This window comes from Chionomys nivalis, chromosome 3 (assembly GCF_950005125.1).
Source record: "Chionomys nivalis chromosome 3, mChiNiv1.1, whole genome shotgun sequence".
Classification (NCBI taxonomy): domain Eukaryota; kingdom Metazoa; phylum Chordata; class Mammalia; order Rodentia; family Cricetidae; genus Chionomys; species Chionomys nivalis.
In genome coordinates this window covers 57,905,398-57,923,405 of record NC_080088.1, presented here as the reverse complement: position 1 = coordinate 57,923,405, position 18,008 = coordinate 57,905,398, and the positions used below count along the sequence as shown (strand labels likewise).

Genomic DNA, 18,008 nt, shown 5'->3' with positions numbered 1-18,008 from the left:
GCTCATCTGGAAGATGACAAAGTTGGCACACCAAAAGCCCTGGATTTAATCTCCAGCACCACATAAACTGGGCATGATACATGCCTGTAATCCCAGCACTCTGCAGGTAGAGGCAAGAGAACTACAAGTTCAAGATTCATAGTGATTTCAAAGCCAGCCCTGGATACATGAAATCCCTTCTTAAAAACAAACAAACAAGAGAATCAATAGCAGAAGAAAAAGAAATAAAGATTATTTCCTATTTATTATTTGTGTTTGGGGATACACATTTTAGAAACTAAAAGTTCTCCAGATACACTGTTTTGTTGTCTTTATAAAGCTGAGTGAATTCTAAGCAATCGGACTTGACATTTTTAAGTATTCTCTTCAAAGAACTGTTCGAGCTTTAAACATATTTGGCAACTCTGGTTACCCGTGTTACTCCTCATATGGCACAACAGGATGAAAAAAAAATTGGCACAGAGAGCAGGGAGGAACCCATACTAACCAGGCCTGAATTCTGGGCACACCCACTTATTCACTCCCCCACCTCATCGTTGCCCCTCACCCCCACCCCCAGCTCCACTCAGCTAGAAGACTTGCCTGTGGCTACACTCAATTCCCAGTCCCTCCACCGGTGTGGAAGCGAGCACCTTTTATAGGAGGAGTTTACCAACTCCTTTTAAACCCCCGAGTCTCTGTGCTCCAGATCATTTCCTCTCAGCCTCCTGCCCAGCCAAGAAGCGACTCAGAATGATCCCAGGAGGCTTGACAGAGGCCAGACCAGCCACGCCAGAAATCCAGGAGATTACTGATAAGGTGAGTCGGGGCATTTTCAGGAAAAAGTTTGATCCCAAATCAAGCTTTCATCATTGGGTTTGTAATTTGTCCTTGTGTTAAAAGAGTGTGGGAAATTACAGAAACCAGAAATGCGTTTTATTCAGACTTTTGTGCAGCTAAAGGTGGAACATTCAGCCTTTTCAGAGAAATGTCAACATTCCCCAAGTAAAAGTGGCCAGGTCACACTGTTTACCGCAGCCTCAGTTTTCCTATTTGCTGAAGGGGAATTTGTAAAATGGTCTCTAAACCCTTACCTCACAAGTGTGATCCCAGGAGCTCGGATGCACTTGCTCATGGGGTTTTCCAGTCTCACTAACTAAAGCTAATCTGTGTGAGCACCTAAGGTTGCTGAAGACTCCTGAGCTTATTCCCAGGATGCTGTGTGCACCACACCAGCAGTCAAAACAGAACTCAATGTTTATAGGAGGTTAATACGTCTTACTTAAGTATCATCTATATAAAAAATGTGTTGCGTGATTTATAAAAAAGAAATACATGCAAACTCTGGGTGTAGGTTTGCAATCTGTCGCCTTCTCTTCTTGCATCATTTATTTTTCCTCCCTGAAACATCATCCCAGCAGACAAGATCAGTTTTTTGTTTGTTTGCCTGTTTGAGACTTGGTCTTGCTGTATCCTGACTGACCTAGCTCTTAGTAACCCAGGCTGGCCTCAAACTCAGCACTTCTGCCTCAGCTTCCTCAGTGCTAGGATTACAGGCACACATCACGATGATGGGCATCATTGGCTTCTATGTGAGCAGAAAAGATAGGAGCTTTCATGTTTAGGGCACTGCACATTCTAGAGGAGGTCACCAGCCTAAAATTCAGGGGCTAAATATTTAAGGTTCTTACCCATAGGTTTATTTCAATAAATACCTTGGAGCATTTTATTTTTGAAAGAAGACAAAGCTAAATCTTTGCACCTTTGTTAGAATCCTCGCATGCAGTCGGTGTTCTCAAACTTGAATGTGCACGTGAGTCACTTGTGTCTCTCAACAGAGTGCAGATCTGACTGGAGAGGGCTGGACGGGCCTGCATGTCCACATTTCTTCCAGGCCCTCAGGAGCCGCGGTTACTCCTACTTACTACTTCACTTTCCGGTAGGACCAGATATCTGACATCCCAGGAGGCTGGTGAGAGATGAGACTTCAAAATAGGGTACCAAGGAAAGGCCCTCCATTTCGTTTGTAGGAAGGAAGAGATAAGAGGACTAATTAAAATAATGCACACAAAAATTGTTTCAAGAACAAGTATCACCGATGAGACATTGTTGCTGTTTATGTCACCTGAAAAAAAATCCCCTAACCTGAAAAAATCCCCCTGAGATGTTCCAGGAACCAGAGCTGGAGGGGGCGGGTAGGGAAATACAATTACTTTAAATCTAGACAATACGGCAGGTTTTAATGGTCCTTTGATATTTGATCACCTGGTTAGCTGGAACAATTGTTCTGTTTTGAAATGGGGGCGTGTGTCTTGCTGTTTCTCAGAGTGGTCCCAGCTTCATAGGTTTAAGTGATCCTTCTGCTTCTCATCTCCCAAGTACTTGGGACTAGAGGAATGTGTCATCCTGCCTGCCTAGGGTAGTTTTTAAGTAGAATAATTTTACTAGTTCTTTGAGAATTTCATCTATACATAAAATGTATTTTGATGATATAATTTTTCGAAGTTAGGAAGCTACTGGAAGGGCTTACCTTGCTACTGACACCATCTGTGGATCGCATCTTCGGTGATAAAATTAATTTAGAAGTGGGTTCACGCAGCTTGAGAGAAGCAAAATGAGAAATAGATTTAACAAGGCCACCTCACCCCAGGAAGGAGTCGTAAAAGCCTTGACTTCCATTCCACTTCCCATTTGATCTTCAAAGCCCTGGGGCAGAAAAGGCCTTACATCCCATTCTTAGATGATGAAACTGAGAGTCACCCAGTTAAGAAAAGGATCTGTCCTTTCCACTGCACGGCCTCCACATGCTGGGGAGCTTTCGCAGGTGTGAGGGGAGAGAGTGCAGCAGACTCGCCTTCTCCATGCAAGCCATGGTCTCAGGTTTAAACCTTCTCCATGCAAGCCGGGGCCTCAGGTTTAAACCACAATGCAAGCTGCCTAGATATGAACCATTTCATGTTGGGGGCACTTCCTGAGTCTCTCTTAGGTGTCTAGAAACAGACCACAGACTGTAGAAGCTGCATAAAAGGCTATAAGGCATGGCCACAACTCCTGAAAAATTAACGGTATAGAGGAAGTCAAGCTATCTAGGGTATGTTATAAAACAAAACTTAGTGAAGTGCTCTTTCATAATCATAGGTTTATAAAAAAGACATTAGCCATGGCTGTCAAGCCCTTTACTGGCAGGGGAACATGTACAGTGTAGTGGCTCAGCTCCCAGAATCACTGATCTGTCCTCTCTTGCAGGAGACAGCCTTAGGGGACAATACCCGCCCCCATGTGTTGGGAGGTGGAGAAGCAGGCAGTAAACTGTATATTTTAGGAAGCATATTCTCAGTCATATCAATCATTCCCCCTCCGAAAAACCCATGAGGCAGATGCTGCTGAAGTCCTTGTTAAGTCAGGAAATTGAATCCATACCTCCAAGGTTATGATTGGCTGAGACCCCACACAGTGTCAGGCCAGGGGGGTTAGCACATCCCTAGAATGATTTTTAGGGGTCCTAGAGATAATCTCCACAGCCTGTCGTTTACATTGTACTTTTATTTTAAAATACATTTTTCTTATTTTTAAAAATCCACTGTTAAATGTTCTTAGGAGAGACAACTCTTGGCAGAGAACTTGGTAATGGAGGAACAATGGAAGGAAGGCCCCAGCAGGAAGGAAGGAAAGGTTGCCCATAGAGAAGGGAAAGTGCCATGGAGAAGTGGCACCTGCATGCCCCAGAAAGGCAGACAAGGGCTTTGGGATCAGGAGGATGTGAGGATTTTCAAGGCAGATAAGGATTCCTAAAGTTTGTCACTCAGAAAACATTGATTATCAGGTGGCAAGATGGCTCAGCACCCCAGCCCATATGATGGAGTGCATCAACTCCCAAAGGTGGTCCTCTGATGCTCACATGCATGCCACAACACACACACAACTGTTCACGTGATTTTCTTAAATGTTCATTATTGCCTGGTGGTAGTGGTGCACACCTTTAATCCCAGCACTCAGCAGGCAGAGGCAGGAGGATCTCTGTGAGTTTGAGCCATCCTGGTCTACAGAGTAAGTTCCAGGACAGCCAGGGCTATATAGAAAGACCTTGTCTTGGAAAAAACAATAAAAGATTGTTACATAATCAAATAAAAAGACATATACATCGCATCCATGAAAAACATAACATGTGTAATGAAAGACCAAATAAACAGATTGCCCCAACAGCAAGTCCAGATTGCAGCTGGTGATCTTTTATTGTCTATGTAGGTAGCCACTGGAAGAGAATTCCAGGTATGTTTATCTGAGCAAAAGAAATGTTATTTTAAGGATTATTTTTAGAAGCAAAGGCTATGATCACACATGCAAATGCACGGCACACTGCACATGCTCATCTTCAGGTTGGAAACCTGGTTGCTGAACACCATTCCTGGCAAACACACTTAGCATGAGTTTTGTTAGCTGGGACACCACGCAGACACCTCATCGGCACAACAGAGCACACCCTGGGCTTGAGCATGTCATGGCTCCTGTTGATGTCATCTACAGATTCTCTCCAACCTAAGCTTCCTAGTCAGGCACTTCTCCTGCTGTCCCACCCTCAGAGAACCTGGCACTCAGCCACACCAGCGTTCTCAAGGCGCCCACCTCCCATCTCTATCAGAACATGGCTAGATCCTCCTGGCCATTTGTCCCTGACGAGTATCTTCATGTACTTCTCTACTCCGATCTCCGTGATCCTGTGAGCTGTGACTCCCATGGCCCTCGCTTCCTCCTCCTCCACTTCTGTTCCAGGAAGTCCCAGGACCACAGGAAGCTCACCATTCCAGAGTGATGAATGAATGTCCACATCATGGCAGGACCCTGGGGACAGCAGAGTGTCCTTTCGGTTCTATTTGTTGCCGTTTTCCTAGAAACCTACACCTTCTCCCCATCATGTCATCCTCGACCTATGTGCAATCCCCCCAACCCCCCATGGGTTCCCAAGCAGGTTTCTCAGTTCTTTCTGGCACCTGGCGAGGACACACCCCAGTTTATCATACTGCTTCAGGTCCATCTTCCCTCCAGTCCTACACCGTCTTTTCCTCCACTCAGGGTCTAGGAACTTCGTTTTCTTGTGTCCGGCACACTTTTCTTCATACTTCCTTTCAGACTTATCAGATGACAAATGTCCACGAGACATGTCCCACTAGCTATTTTCACACTGCTCCCTAAATCCCATTTTCACACTGTGAAATTCCCTTAAATACTGCCTATCTACCTTGTAGCCACGTCTTCTAGCCATTCCCCTCTGAAGAAGGATGGCAGACTGGGGAAAGGCGTCAAGGTTGGATGCCCCATGGCTCAAATCTTCAGGTCCTAGAAAATGAACAGCAATTGGAAAAGCCAGAACAGCTATGGAACTGTGTTTTCTGGGTGCCCTGTCCTCTGATGGAGGACAGAGTGACAAACACATAGGTTCCAGCCATCATCAGGAACTGCAGGCTGTGAAAGGAGAAGGGCTCCTGTCTGCCACACCAGGCTCCCTCAATGCCAAACTACTTTCAGAATCTTAAGTGTTCTCTAGCAATCTCTCCATCTGCATCTTCCCCTACTTCCCATCTCCCAGTTAGCATCCAGGCCCATAGCAGCCCACATTAAAGGACACAAATCCATGCTGTTACAAAGGGGAAGTAGACTGCGCCTTCCACAGTGAACCAGAGGTGGGGCAGCTTATAAGGAAACAAGTTGGAGCATTTGGAATCAGTTCCCTCATGGAAAATTCTGGGCCTTTGATTGACACAAGAACAATGAAGAAAATACAATTTGGATCCGTTAATAGGAGAGATAGAAATAAGCCCTGGGACTGTTAAATGTTCTGTCTCACAAGGCAACACAATTTTGTAGGTGTGATTAGGCAGAAACAGTAAGATGATGTGCCCAAAGTACTCATAGGATCTTTACAAAAACCACATAGAAATCCCATATTTTGATTTGTAAATACATTTTTTATATGAGGAAACCTAAAGTTATTATTATGTGTGTGTTAGAACTGATTAAATAAGTAAATAGATCGTGAAAGTAAGCCAGGCTTCATCCTCAGTAATTGAGAGAAGAGTTATTGCCAAGGGGAGGTGTGCCACACCCCTTTAGTCCCAGTACTCAGGAGACAGAGGCAAGTGGATCTCTGAGTTTGAGGTCAGCCTGGTCTACAGAGAGGGTTCCAGAACAGTTGTCATTATTTCTTAAGCAACATAGAGTAACTATTTACTAGGTGTTCCATTGTATTAGTTGGTCGAAGTAGTTCAGAGATGAGTTAAAGCAAGTGAGAAGATGTGCATTTAAATTCCATGATAATTTAACACATGAAATCTGAGCATCCTGCTATCTACAGGGGATCCCAGAACCAATCCCCTACAGAACCAATCCCCTACAGAACCAATCCCCTACCGATACCAAGGGACAGCTGTAGCTGTCACATACAACGGTATGTGCACACAAAGGAGTCTGGTGAGTGTTCTAGTGCCACACAGGGAAGAGGAACTCATAAAAAGATGGAGCCACACTGAAAGGACCCAAGTTGAGGGAGATCTCAACAGACAAGTGGAGGACAATAGTAGAGAGGGAACAGGTCTTCCTGACAATAGAATTCTAATTAACAAACACATAAGGAATGGGAGAAAAAATTCTAAATTGTTATTTGGCAAAAGCATGTTGTCAAGAAGCATGTCAAAGTTAAGGGATGAAGGCCTGATGAGAAATAGTCTCCTCTGTGATGAGAAACTACTGTGTGGTCCAAGCATGCCTCCCCCTAGGGTTCATCAAAGAGGGATAGGACAGTAACTTGCAGCAGTGAGACTTGCCAGGCAGCCTACCCAAGTGACAGTGTCTCCATCCACAACTAAGGAAAACCATGGATCCTGATACAATGCACTAAGGACCCACTGATATGTGCTGTAAAGAATGGAGAAGGTGAACATAAGAGAGGTCAGACCAACCAAAGTCAAGGGACACCACAAATGAACAGTCCAGAGTCAGGGTTAGAATGACAAAGAAAGACCTGAGAGCTAACTCCACTGAAAGGCTAGGGAGACGTGATGTTCAGCGCAGTGCAGGATCCTGGAGGAGAGGGGACAGTTGAGAGACAGCTGGAAACATTTATAGACTCCTTCATGATAATATTCCACTGTAATGTTCTGGTTTGGAAGATTTTAGAATAAGTGTTGGCGTGTGAGATGGAAATGCTAGGGGGAATCTAAAATCTAAATCAATTTATTTTATTATTTTATTGACTGCCTAAATCAATTCATCATTTTCATTAGTAATTGTGCAATCAGTTTAAAACAATAAGAAGCAATTGTTGCTATCCTGTTTTTAATTACTAATCAAATATAGATGCAACTATTAGAGCTCTTTATTGCAAATTGTGACTAGATTGGTTTCTGCTTTGCTTTTATTTTTGCATGTGTGTGCGTACATGCGTGTGTGTGTGTGTAGATCATCGCAGGACAACTTGGAGGAGTCCATTTCCTCCTTCCGTAATGTGAGTCCCAGGGATGGAATCCAGGTTGTCATTCTTTCTTGGTGACAAGTGACTTTACTCTGCTGAGCTATTTGGAGGCCTAAATTGTGACTATTTTGTAAGATCACACTGGTTTGATATTAATTCAACCTCATGCAGTATAATTTGACTTTTAACCTGTATCACATTCTTAAAGTGTTTTTTATGGGGAAACAAAGATTGTATCTTTTAAAATTTAGTTTATCACTTTATTTTGAATTTTGAGGCTGGGTCTCAATTTGTAGCCTCAATTAGCCTGGAACTTTCTATATAGCCCAAGCTCCTCTTGAACAGGATACTCCTGCCTCCGTCTTCCAAATTCTGGGATTATAGGCTTGAGCCACCATGCCAGGCTTCATCGGCATCTCTGAGGACCCCTCGGTAGTGTGAGGTTCGCAGATTTGCAGCTCAGATAAACAGACTCAGCCCGGCTCTAACATCATTTCTTCCTTTCTCTTCTTAAGATCAGAGAAAAGCTAGAAGAGAAAACCAATGAGAAATATGAAAAATTTGAAGCCACCGAGTATAAAAGTCAAGTCGTCGCTGGAGTCAATTATTTCATTAAGGTTAGACTCCGACCTCAGTCATCACCGGTGTGACATTTTCTGCTGCCCCGCCTGTACCTTCATTTCTAACACTTGTCTTTGGTTAAGGCACTAGTGCGACACTTGCAGATAGAAGATTCCAGAAGGATACTTACCTTGCTTTTCCTCATGGATATAGGAAACTTACTTATATGGTTCTTAATTTCTAGAACCTGTATAGAAAAAGAGGCAGTAGCAGTTCGGGGCGTGGTTTTCGGCCATGGCTGTTTCTTCTGTCAGGTAGATGTGGAGGACAATTGTCTTAGGATGTGGGAATTTTCCAAACAGTGTCGTAGAGCCTTTCCCACCTCCAAATCTCCTAATTCTATGTGTGTCCAAATCAAATGCACTTAAAGAAGGACTATAATCATTAGTTGGAAGAATAATTCAAGCCACTTTCATCCTTTAAATAAGTGGTTATTAATATCATTTAAATCATTCTTTTTACAACTCAAGAAGGTCCAACTTGTGGCACTCCAGCCACAGAGTACAGTCACATTTATAGTATTTTAAAAAATAAATTTTAGGAGCTGGAGAAACGATCCAGCTGCTAGGAGTGCATGCTGTTCTTGCAGAAGCCGCAAGCTGTGTCCAGCACCCACATCAGAAGGCTCACAACCTCCTGAACTCCAGCTATAGGAGATCTGATCGCTCTGGCCTCTGAGGGCACCTATTCCTAGATGCTGTACACAGACACACATGCACATGAATAATTTTTTAAATATTAAAACAAATTGTATAGCCTGTCATATCAAAAAATCAAATTAAAATGGTGTCCTGATTGAGTTCCAATGGGGGAAAAAATACTTTGACTCTCCTGTGATATCAAGGGAAGCAATTAAAAAACTCGACTGTGGATAATAAATAGAGCCACGTTTATCTCTATGTATTAAACAATCACAATCTTGATTTCAAAGATAACAGATGTTGAGGTGCTTCTACCTACTCTGCTTTGTCCTGGACCAAGGCACAGTGCCATTTATTTCTTTTTTTAAAAAGTAATTAACTACTTAAGATATATTTTTTTAATGAATTCCGTTTTAAAAAAAAATGACTTGAGTGGAACTAGCCAGTTCAACATGGGTTGTGTATGAGGAACAGACCGGTTTGGTTCCATCACAGTTGAGTTCCTGACATGTTCCAGGCCTAAGGAAACTGGGCAAATCCCTCATCAGGAACTGCTTCCGCCCACGATCTTTCTTCACAGCCAGGAAAGAAGTAGCGGTTCAGGAAAAAAAAAAATCACACAAGGATAGAAATTTTCCACCAAAACTGAGACTATTTTAATAACTCTGATTATCCAAATAAATACATTTCATTAATTAATTAATTAATTTCCTCACATACTTCTTTAAAAAAAGCTCATTAGAAAATTATCTTGAAAATTTCTCCCCTTGAATACCCTATTGCAGTGTGTTCACTCTCATTCTCCAGTCCTTCCCTTCTCCCTCCTCCCTCTCCCCCTCCTCCCTCCCCCCTACCTGCTGTGCGGCTCTCAGCCACTCTCTAGATTTTTCTTTCTTGAGTCCTTACTGAGAGAGTTGTACAATGAAGGATCACAGGCTTTGTTGTTAGGGTTGTCCCAGGTTTGACCTTTTTCTACTCCTTGTTCACACTTGTTTAAAATCTGTGCAATGCCGTGTGGTGGTGGCACATGCCTATAATCCCAGCACTCGGGAGGCAGAGGCAAGCAGATCTCTGTGAGTTCGAGACCAGCCTGGTCTACAAGAGCTAGTGCCAGGAAAGGCTCCAAAGCTACAGAGAAACCCTGTACCCTGTCTCAAAAAACCAAACCAAACAAACAAATAAAATCTATACAATACCAACATCCCCTCCCCTGAGTCTAACGCCCTACCCTGAATGGTGGGAACAATAACCCATGGTGCCTTTAGGATGTGCCAAGTATCATTCTATAAGCAGTCCATGCCCCTCTTCACCTAATCCTCAGGAAAAAGCCATGAAACAAAAATAAACCACTTCTACCAATCAGTTAGTTGGTACCAATCAGAAAATTGATCTCTAGAAAGGTAAATGACACTAGAAGTTCACACTACTGTAAGCATAGAGCCCGGACTTCCAGCCGGAGCACTGGCTTGGGTAATGTTAGCAATGTTTGCAAAGGTTGCTGCTCTTTGCCTAGGGGGAAACAAATGCTTTTTTTAAAAAAAGTAACACTGTCCAGTGAGAAGAATACAAGTGCTGAGCATGGGGTACACCTGTAACCCAGGACTCAGGAGACAAGGCAGGCCGATTCCAGAGTTTGAGGCTAGCCTGGGCTACATAGAGAGAGTTTTCCTCAAAACAAAACCAGCCAACAAGAGAAGGAAAATAATGTGGATGATGGAATCTAAGATATCTAGGTTGAAATTTAGGCTCTGCCATTTGTTCATTGGTTTTTGTTGTCTGTTGTTTGGGCTTGGTTTGGTTGTTGTTTTGATGCAGGGTCTCATGTATCTCTGGTGGTTGGAACTCAAACTTCGTATGTAATATAAAATGACCTTGCATTTCTGCTCCCCTTGCCTCCACCTCTGGATGCTGGGATTATAGTAGGCACACATCACTGGGTTTATGAGGTGCTGGTTGACCAAACCCAAGGCTTTGTACTAGTAGACAAACACTGTGCTAACCAAGCTGCACCCCAGCTCTAGGAGTTCATCTCCTTAGTCTGTTGCTGGCATCTTTAAAACTGATACTGCCACAGCTTTTTTCAGACCTACAGTAAGCAGTCAGTGTGATCACACATACACACACACACACACACACACACTCTTTTTGTATGTTGCTCATCATAGTGTCATATATAATGGTAAACTTTGACAAAAGACATTTTAAGACAGGGTTTTTCTGTGTAGCTTTGGAGCCTGTCCTGTCCTGGAACTTGCTCTGTAAACCAGGCTGGCTTCAAACCCAGAGATTCTTCTGCCTCCCGAGTGTTGGGATTAAAGGCATGCGCCACCACTGCCCAGGGCATCTAAGCTTCTTAATTTTACTTTACAAAGGAGGTGGGCAGGCCACTCACCCAGCTCAGTTCTCAAATGCTTGGTGGGAATTCACAAAGTAGGTTCCAATACACCTTGAATACAGGGACCATACAGTTCACATTTTCTAAAGTGATTCTGAGGTTTTTCTCCTTTATCGAGCTATATGGCAATTTCTCTCCCAAGTTAGAAGTCAGAAAACTGCTTTTTTTTTTTTTTTTTTTTTTTTGGTTTTTCGAGACAGGGTTTCTCTGTAGCTTTGGAGCCTGTCCTGGAACTCCCTTTGTAGATCAGGCTGGCCTCGAACTCACAGAGATCCGCCTGCCTCTGCCTCCCAAGTGCTGGGATTAAAGGCGTGGGCCACCACCGCCCTAGAAGTCAGAAAACTGAATCACCAAAAATATAGGCTGCCCTCTGCTTCTGTTCCACGCATCATGAAAATCAAATGTAGTTCTGGAATGTAATTTGTACCCAGGTTATAATGAAAAGCACAATAAATTAAATGCAGATGGAGCTCCACAGATGGCAAGAGCACTGGTTGCTCTTGCAGAGGACCTGGGTGTGGGTTCCAGCACTCATGAACGCTCACCACGTCTCTAACTCCAGTTTGAGGGGAGATAGCACCCTCTGCCGGCCTCTCCAAACATCTCACACACACATGGTGCGCAAAATACAAGCAGGCAAATTGTTCATACAAATAAAATAAATAAAACATTTTTCTAAAAAGTATTAAAAACAAATCTAGGAAACATACTTCCTGCCATACTGTTAGCTGCTCTTTCTCCAAACATAAGGGCTGATGGGAGCTCAGTTCACGGGTGCCGCCTTGGACGGAAGTGTTATTTCAGGATGGCTTGCCACACCATCTTTACAAGACAGCTGATCTGTCATACAGTGTAGATCCACGTGAATAATCTCCCACCCTCATGTCTTTCAGGTGGATGTCGGCAATGGTAACTACATACACGTGAAAGTCTTTCAAGGTCTTCCCGGACAAGATGAGGATTTGGTGCTTAGTGGTTACCAGACTAACAAAACCAAGGATGATGAAATCACCTACTTCTAAAGAGACCTGGTTCCTCCCACTGTAGACATGTGGCCATCAATAAAGAAGCATTCTTCAAATAACTGTTTCCTTCCAGTATTATTCATTTATAGTACTGACCTTTGCTTTCTCGATGTTTTAAAATGTGGAACACTACATGAATTTACGTGTCACCCTTGGGCAAGGGCCATGCTAATCTGAATCATTCCGATTTTAGTACATGTGCTGCCAAAGACAGCATAGTGTTGTTGGCTTAGAGCAGAAATTCCATGGTAAACTGTGCCAACTAGAAACCTTATAAAAACTAATAGGGCTCAGCTGCAAATGGGTAAAGGTTTAGTACCTCTTTGTTCTCACTGCAAGTGGGTTAGGTCAGTGGCTGCCAGGGATGTTCCCTGTGGTTGCCCAGAACCCAGCATGCCATCTCTTCTTCCATATTTGAAAAATAAAGAGGTATTTTACATGACATGTTTTGAAAGCTGCAACTGGAGCTCAATACGCAGACCAGGCTGGCCTCGAACTCAGAGATCCACCTGCCTCTGCCACCCGAGTGTTAGAATTAAAGGCGTGTGCTGCCACCACTCAGCCTGATATTTGAATTTCGACAGATATAACATTAGTGTTATAGATAATAACACTAATAATATATAGTGATATTTGAGTCATATGATCATGTTAACAACATCAGTGCTTCCAATGCATGGACAAAACATTTTATTTTTACTGTGTATCTCCTTTGATTCGTGTTTTAGGATTTTGGGCAGCCTTATTTTCCTAATCAAATTTATTTCTAAAGGCCTGGTGAGGGTGGGAAGTTGTTACAGTGAGATTTTTCTTTTTATTAGTCTTTCAGACAGGCTATTGTTAGTGTTGGGAAACACTGCTGGTGGATGTTTTGTTGTTTTTTTTAACCCAGGGTCTCACCACGCAGCCAGTGGATGGCTTGGAATTCACTGTGTAGACCAGGCTAGTTTGATGTAACTCAGGGCTAAGGCCATCAGGGCTGGGCATTTCCTTCAGGGCAGGCTTTTTATTACTGGTTTAATCATCAGGCTCTTCTTTATTCACCTATGCAGATTTCCTGTTTCTTTATCCTTCAATGTCGGTAGGCGAACATGTCTGGAAATCCCTAGGTTCTTTTGGGACATATAATTGTTCCGAATAACGTTCTACGGTTCCCCGTATTTCTGTGGTAGTTGCCATATTGCCTCTACTTTGGTTGGTGAACTCACTTCCTGGGATCCCCAGTTTTTGTGTTCAGTTTAGACCAAGAGCGATCAACTCTTCAATCTTTTCAAACACTAACTTTGTTTGCTTGTTTTCGGATTTCCGTCTACTTCTGCTCTGGCTTCTATTCTCCCCTTCGTCCTTTGACTCCGGCTCGACCACAGCATCTGGCAGTTCATTCGTGATCTTTTTTGCAAGCACTAAACATGATCGCCATTGCTCTGAGAGCCGTGTGTGCTGTATCCCATCCTACAAGTATTGCTGTGTCCTTGTGAGTTTCTGTTGTCTTCATTTTCAGGTTCCTTCAAAAGCTGTTCGTTGATCCATCAGTTGTTCTGGCATATGTTGCCTAATTGTCCTGTGTTTGCGAGTCTCCAACGTTCTTCCTGTCTGTGATTTCTACTGTCACAATGTTGTGATGTAAAATAAATAAATAAATAAAAAGGCATTTGCATGGTATCAGTCTTCTTCGATTGCTAGACTTGTCTTGGTCTGGCACAGGATGTGCTGGATTCTGTATTGGGTCCATTTGGTCAAAGTGTGAAGTCCAGAGTTCCTTTGTTGATTTTGTCTGCATAACCTGTTCGATATTGAAAATGGTCTTTGAAAGTCCCTTACTGTTGTAGTTTTTCTTTTGATGGTGTTGCTGTTTTGAGACAGGATCCCGTTACAGCCTCTGCTGGCCTGGAGCTCATGGTCATCCTGCTTCTGTGTCCTGGGTGCTGGGCAGGCGTGTGCCACCAACCCCAGCTCCCAACCACTACTGTATCTTAATCTGTCAACTTCCTGCAAATCTTTAGATTTGCTTCATATGCTTAAGTGTCTCGCTGGTGGGGTACAGCTACGGCATCCTCTTGGCAAACGAATCCTTTTGACTTTTGTGGGCTCTCTGCCATTTTAAATTTCAAATCCCTTTGTCTGATACAAGTCTCAGCACCACTACTCAGTTTCCCTTTTTGTGGACTATCTTCTTCTGTCTTTTCACCTCGTCTGTTCATGCCGTGCCATTAAAACTTAAACAGCTACTACAATATATATATTACTGATTCATTTATTCATGGGAGAGTGCAATCCATTTACATTCAAAGTAATTACCGACAGTAAAGACTTCCATTGCTATTTTGCTGTTTCTTGATAGTTTTGTAGATATGCTGTGTCTACAAAGAAAGCAGAGGCAATGAGAACAGGGCAGTAAGTTGTTCTATGTCAACTTCTACTTCTGAGCTTTGATTGCTCCCCAGGCTCCAAGGGAAGCTGGGCACCCAGTAACCAGAGCCAGGGTTGATAAAGAGGAGAATGTAGTGTGGGACCAGCAGTATCCACACATTCTGAGAACTGGGAACGAGCATGGGCCTCACAAACTGACGAGGAAAGCCAGCAAGTTAAGAGCCTGGCAAAGCCCCTGATGGATGTGCTATTGTGGGAACACACAAAAGGGACACCTAACCTGAGAAGTCGCCATGGCTGAAGGGAGTGATGGCTGAGATGAGAGCCACAGAAAGATAGCCAGGGGAGAGAACAAGCCCAGAAATTTGAAGTGACTCTGGGTCTCGGCTCGGAGCAGAGGTAAATGCAGAGGGGTGATGGGGGGCATTCAGAGACCACCTTTAGGAATCTGCAGTTATCGTCACAGGAGTGAGAAGTCACCGAGGGGCTATATACGGGACATCCTTTGCTTGCTGGAGTGAAAATAATTCATTTGGTAGCCATTATTTCTTAGTGCCAGTGGCCTAGCCATCCTGATCTCTATAGTGAATCATGAGACAGTTACCCAGGCCTGCTGTCAGCTGGCCGGTGCCTCTGGGAGCGGGCTGCTTAATCCCGCCCCCCAACTACTTGAAAATTCTTACAAAATGTTGAAGGAAAAATAAGAGGAGAGTTTTCTTAGATTCTAACGAACTTTATTTCTACCTAGCCCTACATAACTATAAACTGCTATAACAATGAATCTGATTTAAAAAAAAGATAACATAGTTAGACCAATAAACTAGGGAATGTAAAAGTGATAAATCCTAAAACCGTACTAATTAAAGCCTCAGGGGCTAGAAAGATGATCAGCTGAAAGTGCTTGCTGTACAAGAAGAAAACCTGCTTGATCTCCAGCTGGGGGTGTGTAGGCAGGACCCCGGGGCTCGCTGGCAGCCAGTCTAGCTCCAGGTTCAGTGAGGGAGAGAGAGTAAAGAAGACACTAGATGCCAACCTCCGGTCTCCACACCTCCAGACAATGAACACATAGAAACACGCACAAAACAAAAACCTTAAATGTTATCTTTAGGTCACCACAGCACTTACTCCAGAAAGGCAAGCGTGGGCTGCACATGGTAATGCACACTTGTAAGCCCAGTATTCAGGGGGCCGAGGAAGAGGATCGCTGCAAATTTCACTTCCAAACGAAGAGCTTTGAAGTACAACTTATATCAGAGAATAACAGAATGCCGTTCATTACAGTACTCCCTGTTTCAGTATCTAACGAAGTTAGCTTTTCAAGGACAAGGACATCGTGTTCTCCAACCAGCATGGCCATTTGCATTTCCCTGACTTCTTGCTCGCTTTCCTTCCTTCCTTCCTTCCTTCCTTCCTTCCTTCCTTCCTTCCTTCCTTCCTTCCTTCCTTCCTTCCTTTCTTTCTTTCCTTTCTTTCTTTCTTGAGAACTTGATTGCATTTTGCCATTATCTATAGCTTAATTCCTTAGTCTCAACTACCTCCCTTCAACAAATGGAAGCTTTTCAAGAGCAGGCATTTTGCTTTCTCACAATTCTGGCTAAAAGTGCCTAGAACTCCTGAGACGCTAAAGTGTTAGCAGAAGTTGCAAGTTTCATCAACAGCACTTTCTCCCTTGCCTGCTTTCTGCCAAGTAAAAGCCAAATCCATCCTGAATGTTGGCATGCTGCTTCTCTGCTCTCCCAGGTAAAGGAAGTGAAGCAGATTGCTGTGAGGCAATTGCAGAGGCAGTGATTGTACGCCAGTTTCAGCAAGTCAATCTACTTTCTGAAGTAATAAAGGAATTTTACCTTCCAACCTGAGGCTTTGAGAGCTATGGACACAGGCTCAGTATATTCATTTATTCACTCCAAACACAGATAAACGCTTGGCTAATGTCACAGTTGATTAATCTGGGCACCCTACCATAATTAGATCAGGTAGAAAGCACCCTGGTGGCAGATCTGAAGTCTGGAAAGATCATGATGATCTTAGCCTCAATCTAAATGTCCCCAAGGAATGCCATCAAGACTCTTGCAGTATGTTCATTAAAATCCAGCCTTTTTGTTTTTGCTTGTTTTTGGAGAAAGGGTTTCTCTGTGTAACCATCCTGTCCTGGAACTTGCTAAGTAGACCAGGCTGGCCTTGGACTCAGAGATCTACCTACCTCTGCCTCCTGAGTGCTGGGATTAATAGTGTGTACTTAAATTAACTGCTGTCTTACATTTAGCCTTTTATCTCACCCCATTTAAAAATTATTACAGATCTTTATAAAAAAGATTTTTTAATATTGTCTTTTAAGATTAATTTTTTTTCTCATTGAAAAAACTATGTGGGTTGGGCAGTGATGGGCACACCTTTAATCTTAGCACTTGGGAGGCAGAGGCAGGCGGATTTCTGTGAGTTCGAGGCCAGACTGGTCTACAGAGTTCCAGGACAGGTTCTACAAACTCCAAAGCTACACAGAGAAATCCTGTCTCAAAATAAATAAAAAGAAAGAAAAAGAAAAGCTATGTGATAATTGTAATTTTAAAATTAATTTATTGCCAGACAGGGTCTGTGTAGCTCTGGAACTCACTAGGTAGACCAGAATGACCTTGAACTCAGAGATCTGCCTGCCTCCGACTCCTGAAAAGGTGTGTACCACCGTGAGGTCTCTCTTACCTGCCCCACCGTGCTGGGAATCAAATCTAGAGTATTATACTATGAGGTAAGCTGTCTTCTGAATGACACTCCCAGTCCTAAAGGACCAGCCTTGACAAAAATGTAGGCGTGTGGGGATTTAGAAAAATCAGTAAAGAATACGAAGACACAAAAACACAAAATAGTATCGGGAAGAAGTTCCAGTGAATACTGAAATTGCCTTGTTTAAATTTCCAATTGCTTAAAATACCCCGACCCCAAGAGATAGGAGTAAGATTTTAAAAAACTGTATTAACGTGATACAAGGACATGAACAGACTAGTTGGAGGTTACAGGCTATGTCTATAGTTAAACATTCTGTAGCTAGAACAAAACAAGTCACACTCACATTCTAGACTAGGCAAACCACTCCCTGGGTGGAATCCAATGTTATCTTCTTAAGGGAAATGGAACCTTAGCTGAGTCTTTAGACTTTTGTTTGAGGTAGAAACAAATCTACTTCTTTATCCCTGAAATACAAGGTCTGTATATTAGCTACTGTAGACACTTAACCTTGAGAGAGCAGAACCCTCGGGTCTAAATCTAGGTGGGACCTTGTTTGAGGTAGAAACACAATAACCTTTGGTCAAGGAGGGGGGAATAGGCTCCTGTTTTTTTGGGCCTCCATAGTGTCCCCAGCAAGCTCCCACAGTAAATGTTCCAAAGAGCTGCGTCACCAAAACAGAGAACGCTTACGCCTTCTTGGCTGACAGTCCAGGAACATAATCTGAAGATCAAGATGCTGCAGGCTCAGGCCTCCCAGAAGCCAGACAAGCCAGGGCCATGTGGCTTTAATT

General features: G+C 43.2%; 1 protein-coding gene and 1 non-coding gene across 2 annotated transcripts; one reads left to right on the top strand and one right to left on the bottom strand.

The window, feature by feature from the left end:
* Positions 1–577: 577 nt before the first annotated feature.
* Csta (cystatin A) lies at positions 578–12,165 on the top strand. Its single transcript, XM_057765493.1, has 3 exons — positions 578–798; positions 7,960–8,061; positions 11,995–12,165. Exons 1-3 carry the CDS (start codon positions 733–735, stop codon positions 12,121–12,123), a joined length of 297 nt encoding a protein of 98 aa, XP_057621476.1. The 5' UTR covers positions 578–732; the 3' UTR covers positions 12,124–12,165.
* Positions 12,166–12,241: 76 nt separating this feature from the next.
* On the bottom strand, positions 12,242–12,343 carry LOC130872356 (U6 spliceosomal RNA). The gene has a single exon (XR_009056955.1). It is a non-coding gene; the product is annotated as a U6 spliceosomal RNA (small nuclear RNA).
* Positions 12,344–18,008: the final 5,665 nt, after the last annotated feature.

What these genes read in the sequence shown, in the direction of transcription:
- Csta (XM_057765493.1), top strand. Translation starts at nt 733, where the DNA reads ATGATCCCAGGAGGCTTGACAGAGGCCAGACCAGCCACGCCAGAAATC. An exon ending in TCCAGGAGATTACTGATAAG is followed by an intron (nt 799 to 7,959) that starts GTGAGTCGGGGC and finishes TCTCTTCTTAAG; the next exon opens with ATCAGAGAAAAGCTAGAAGA. An exon ending in GAGTCAATTATTTCATTAAG is followed by an intron (nt 8,062 to 11,994) that starts GTTAGACTCCGA and finishes CATGTCTTTCAG; the next exon opens with GTGGATGTCGGCAATGGTAA.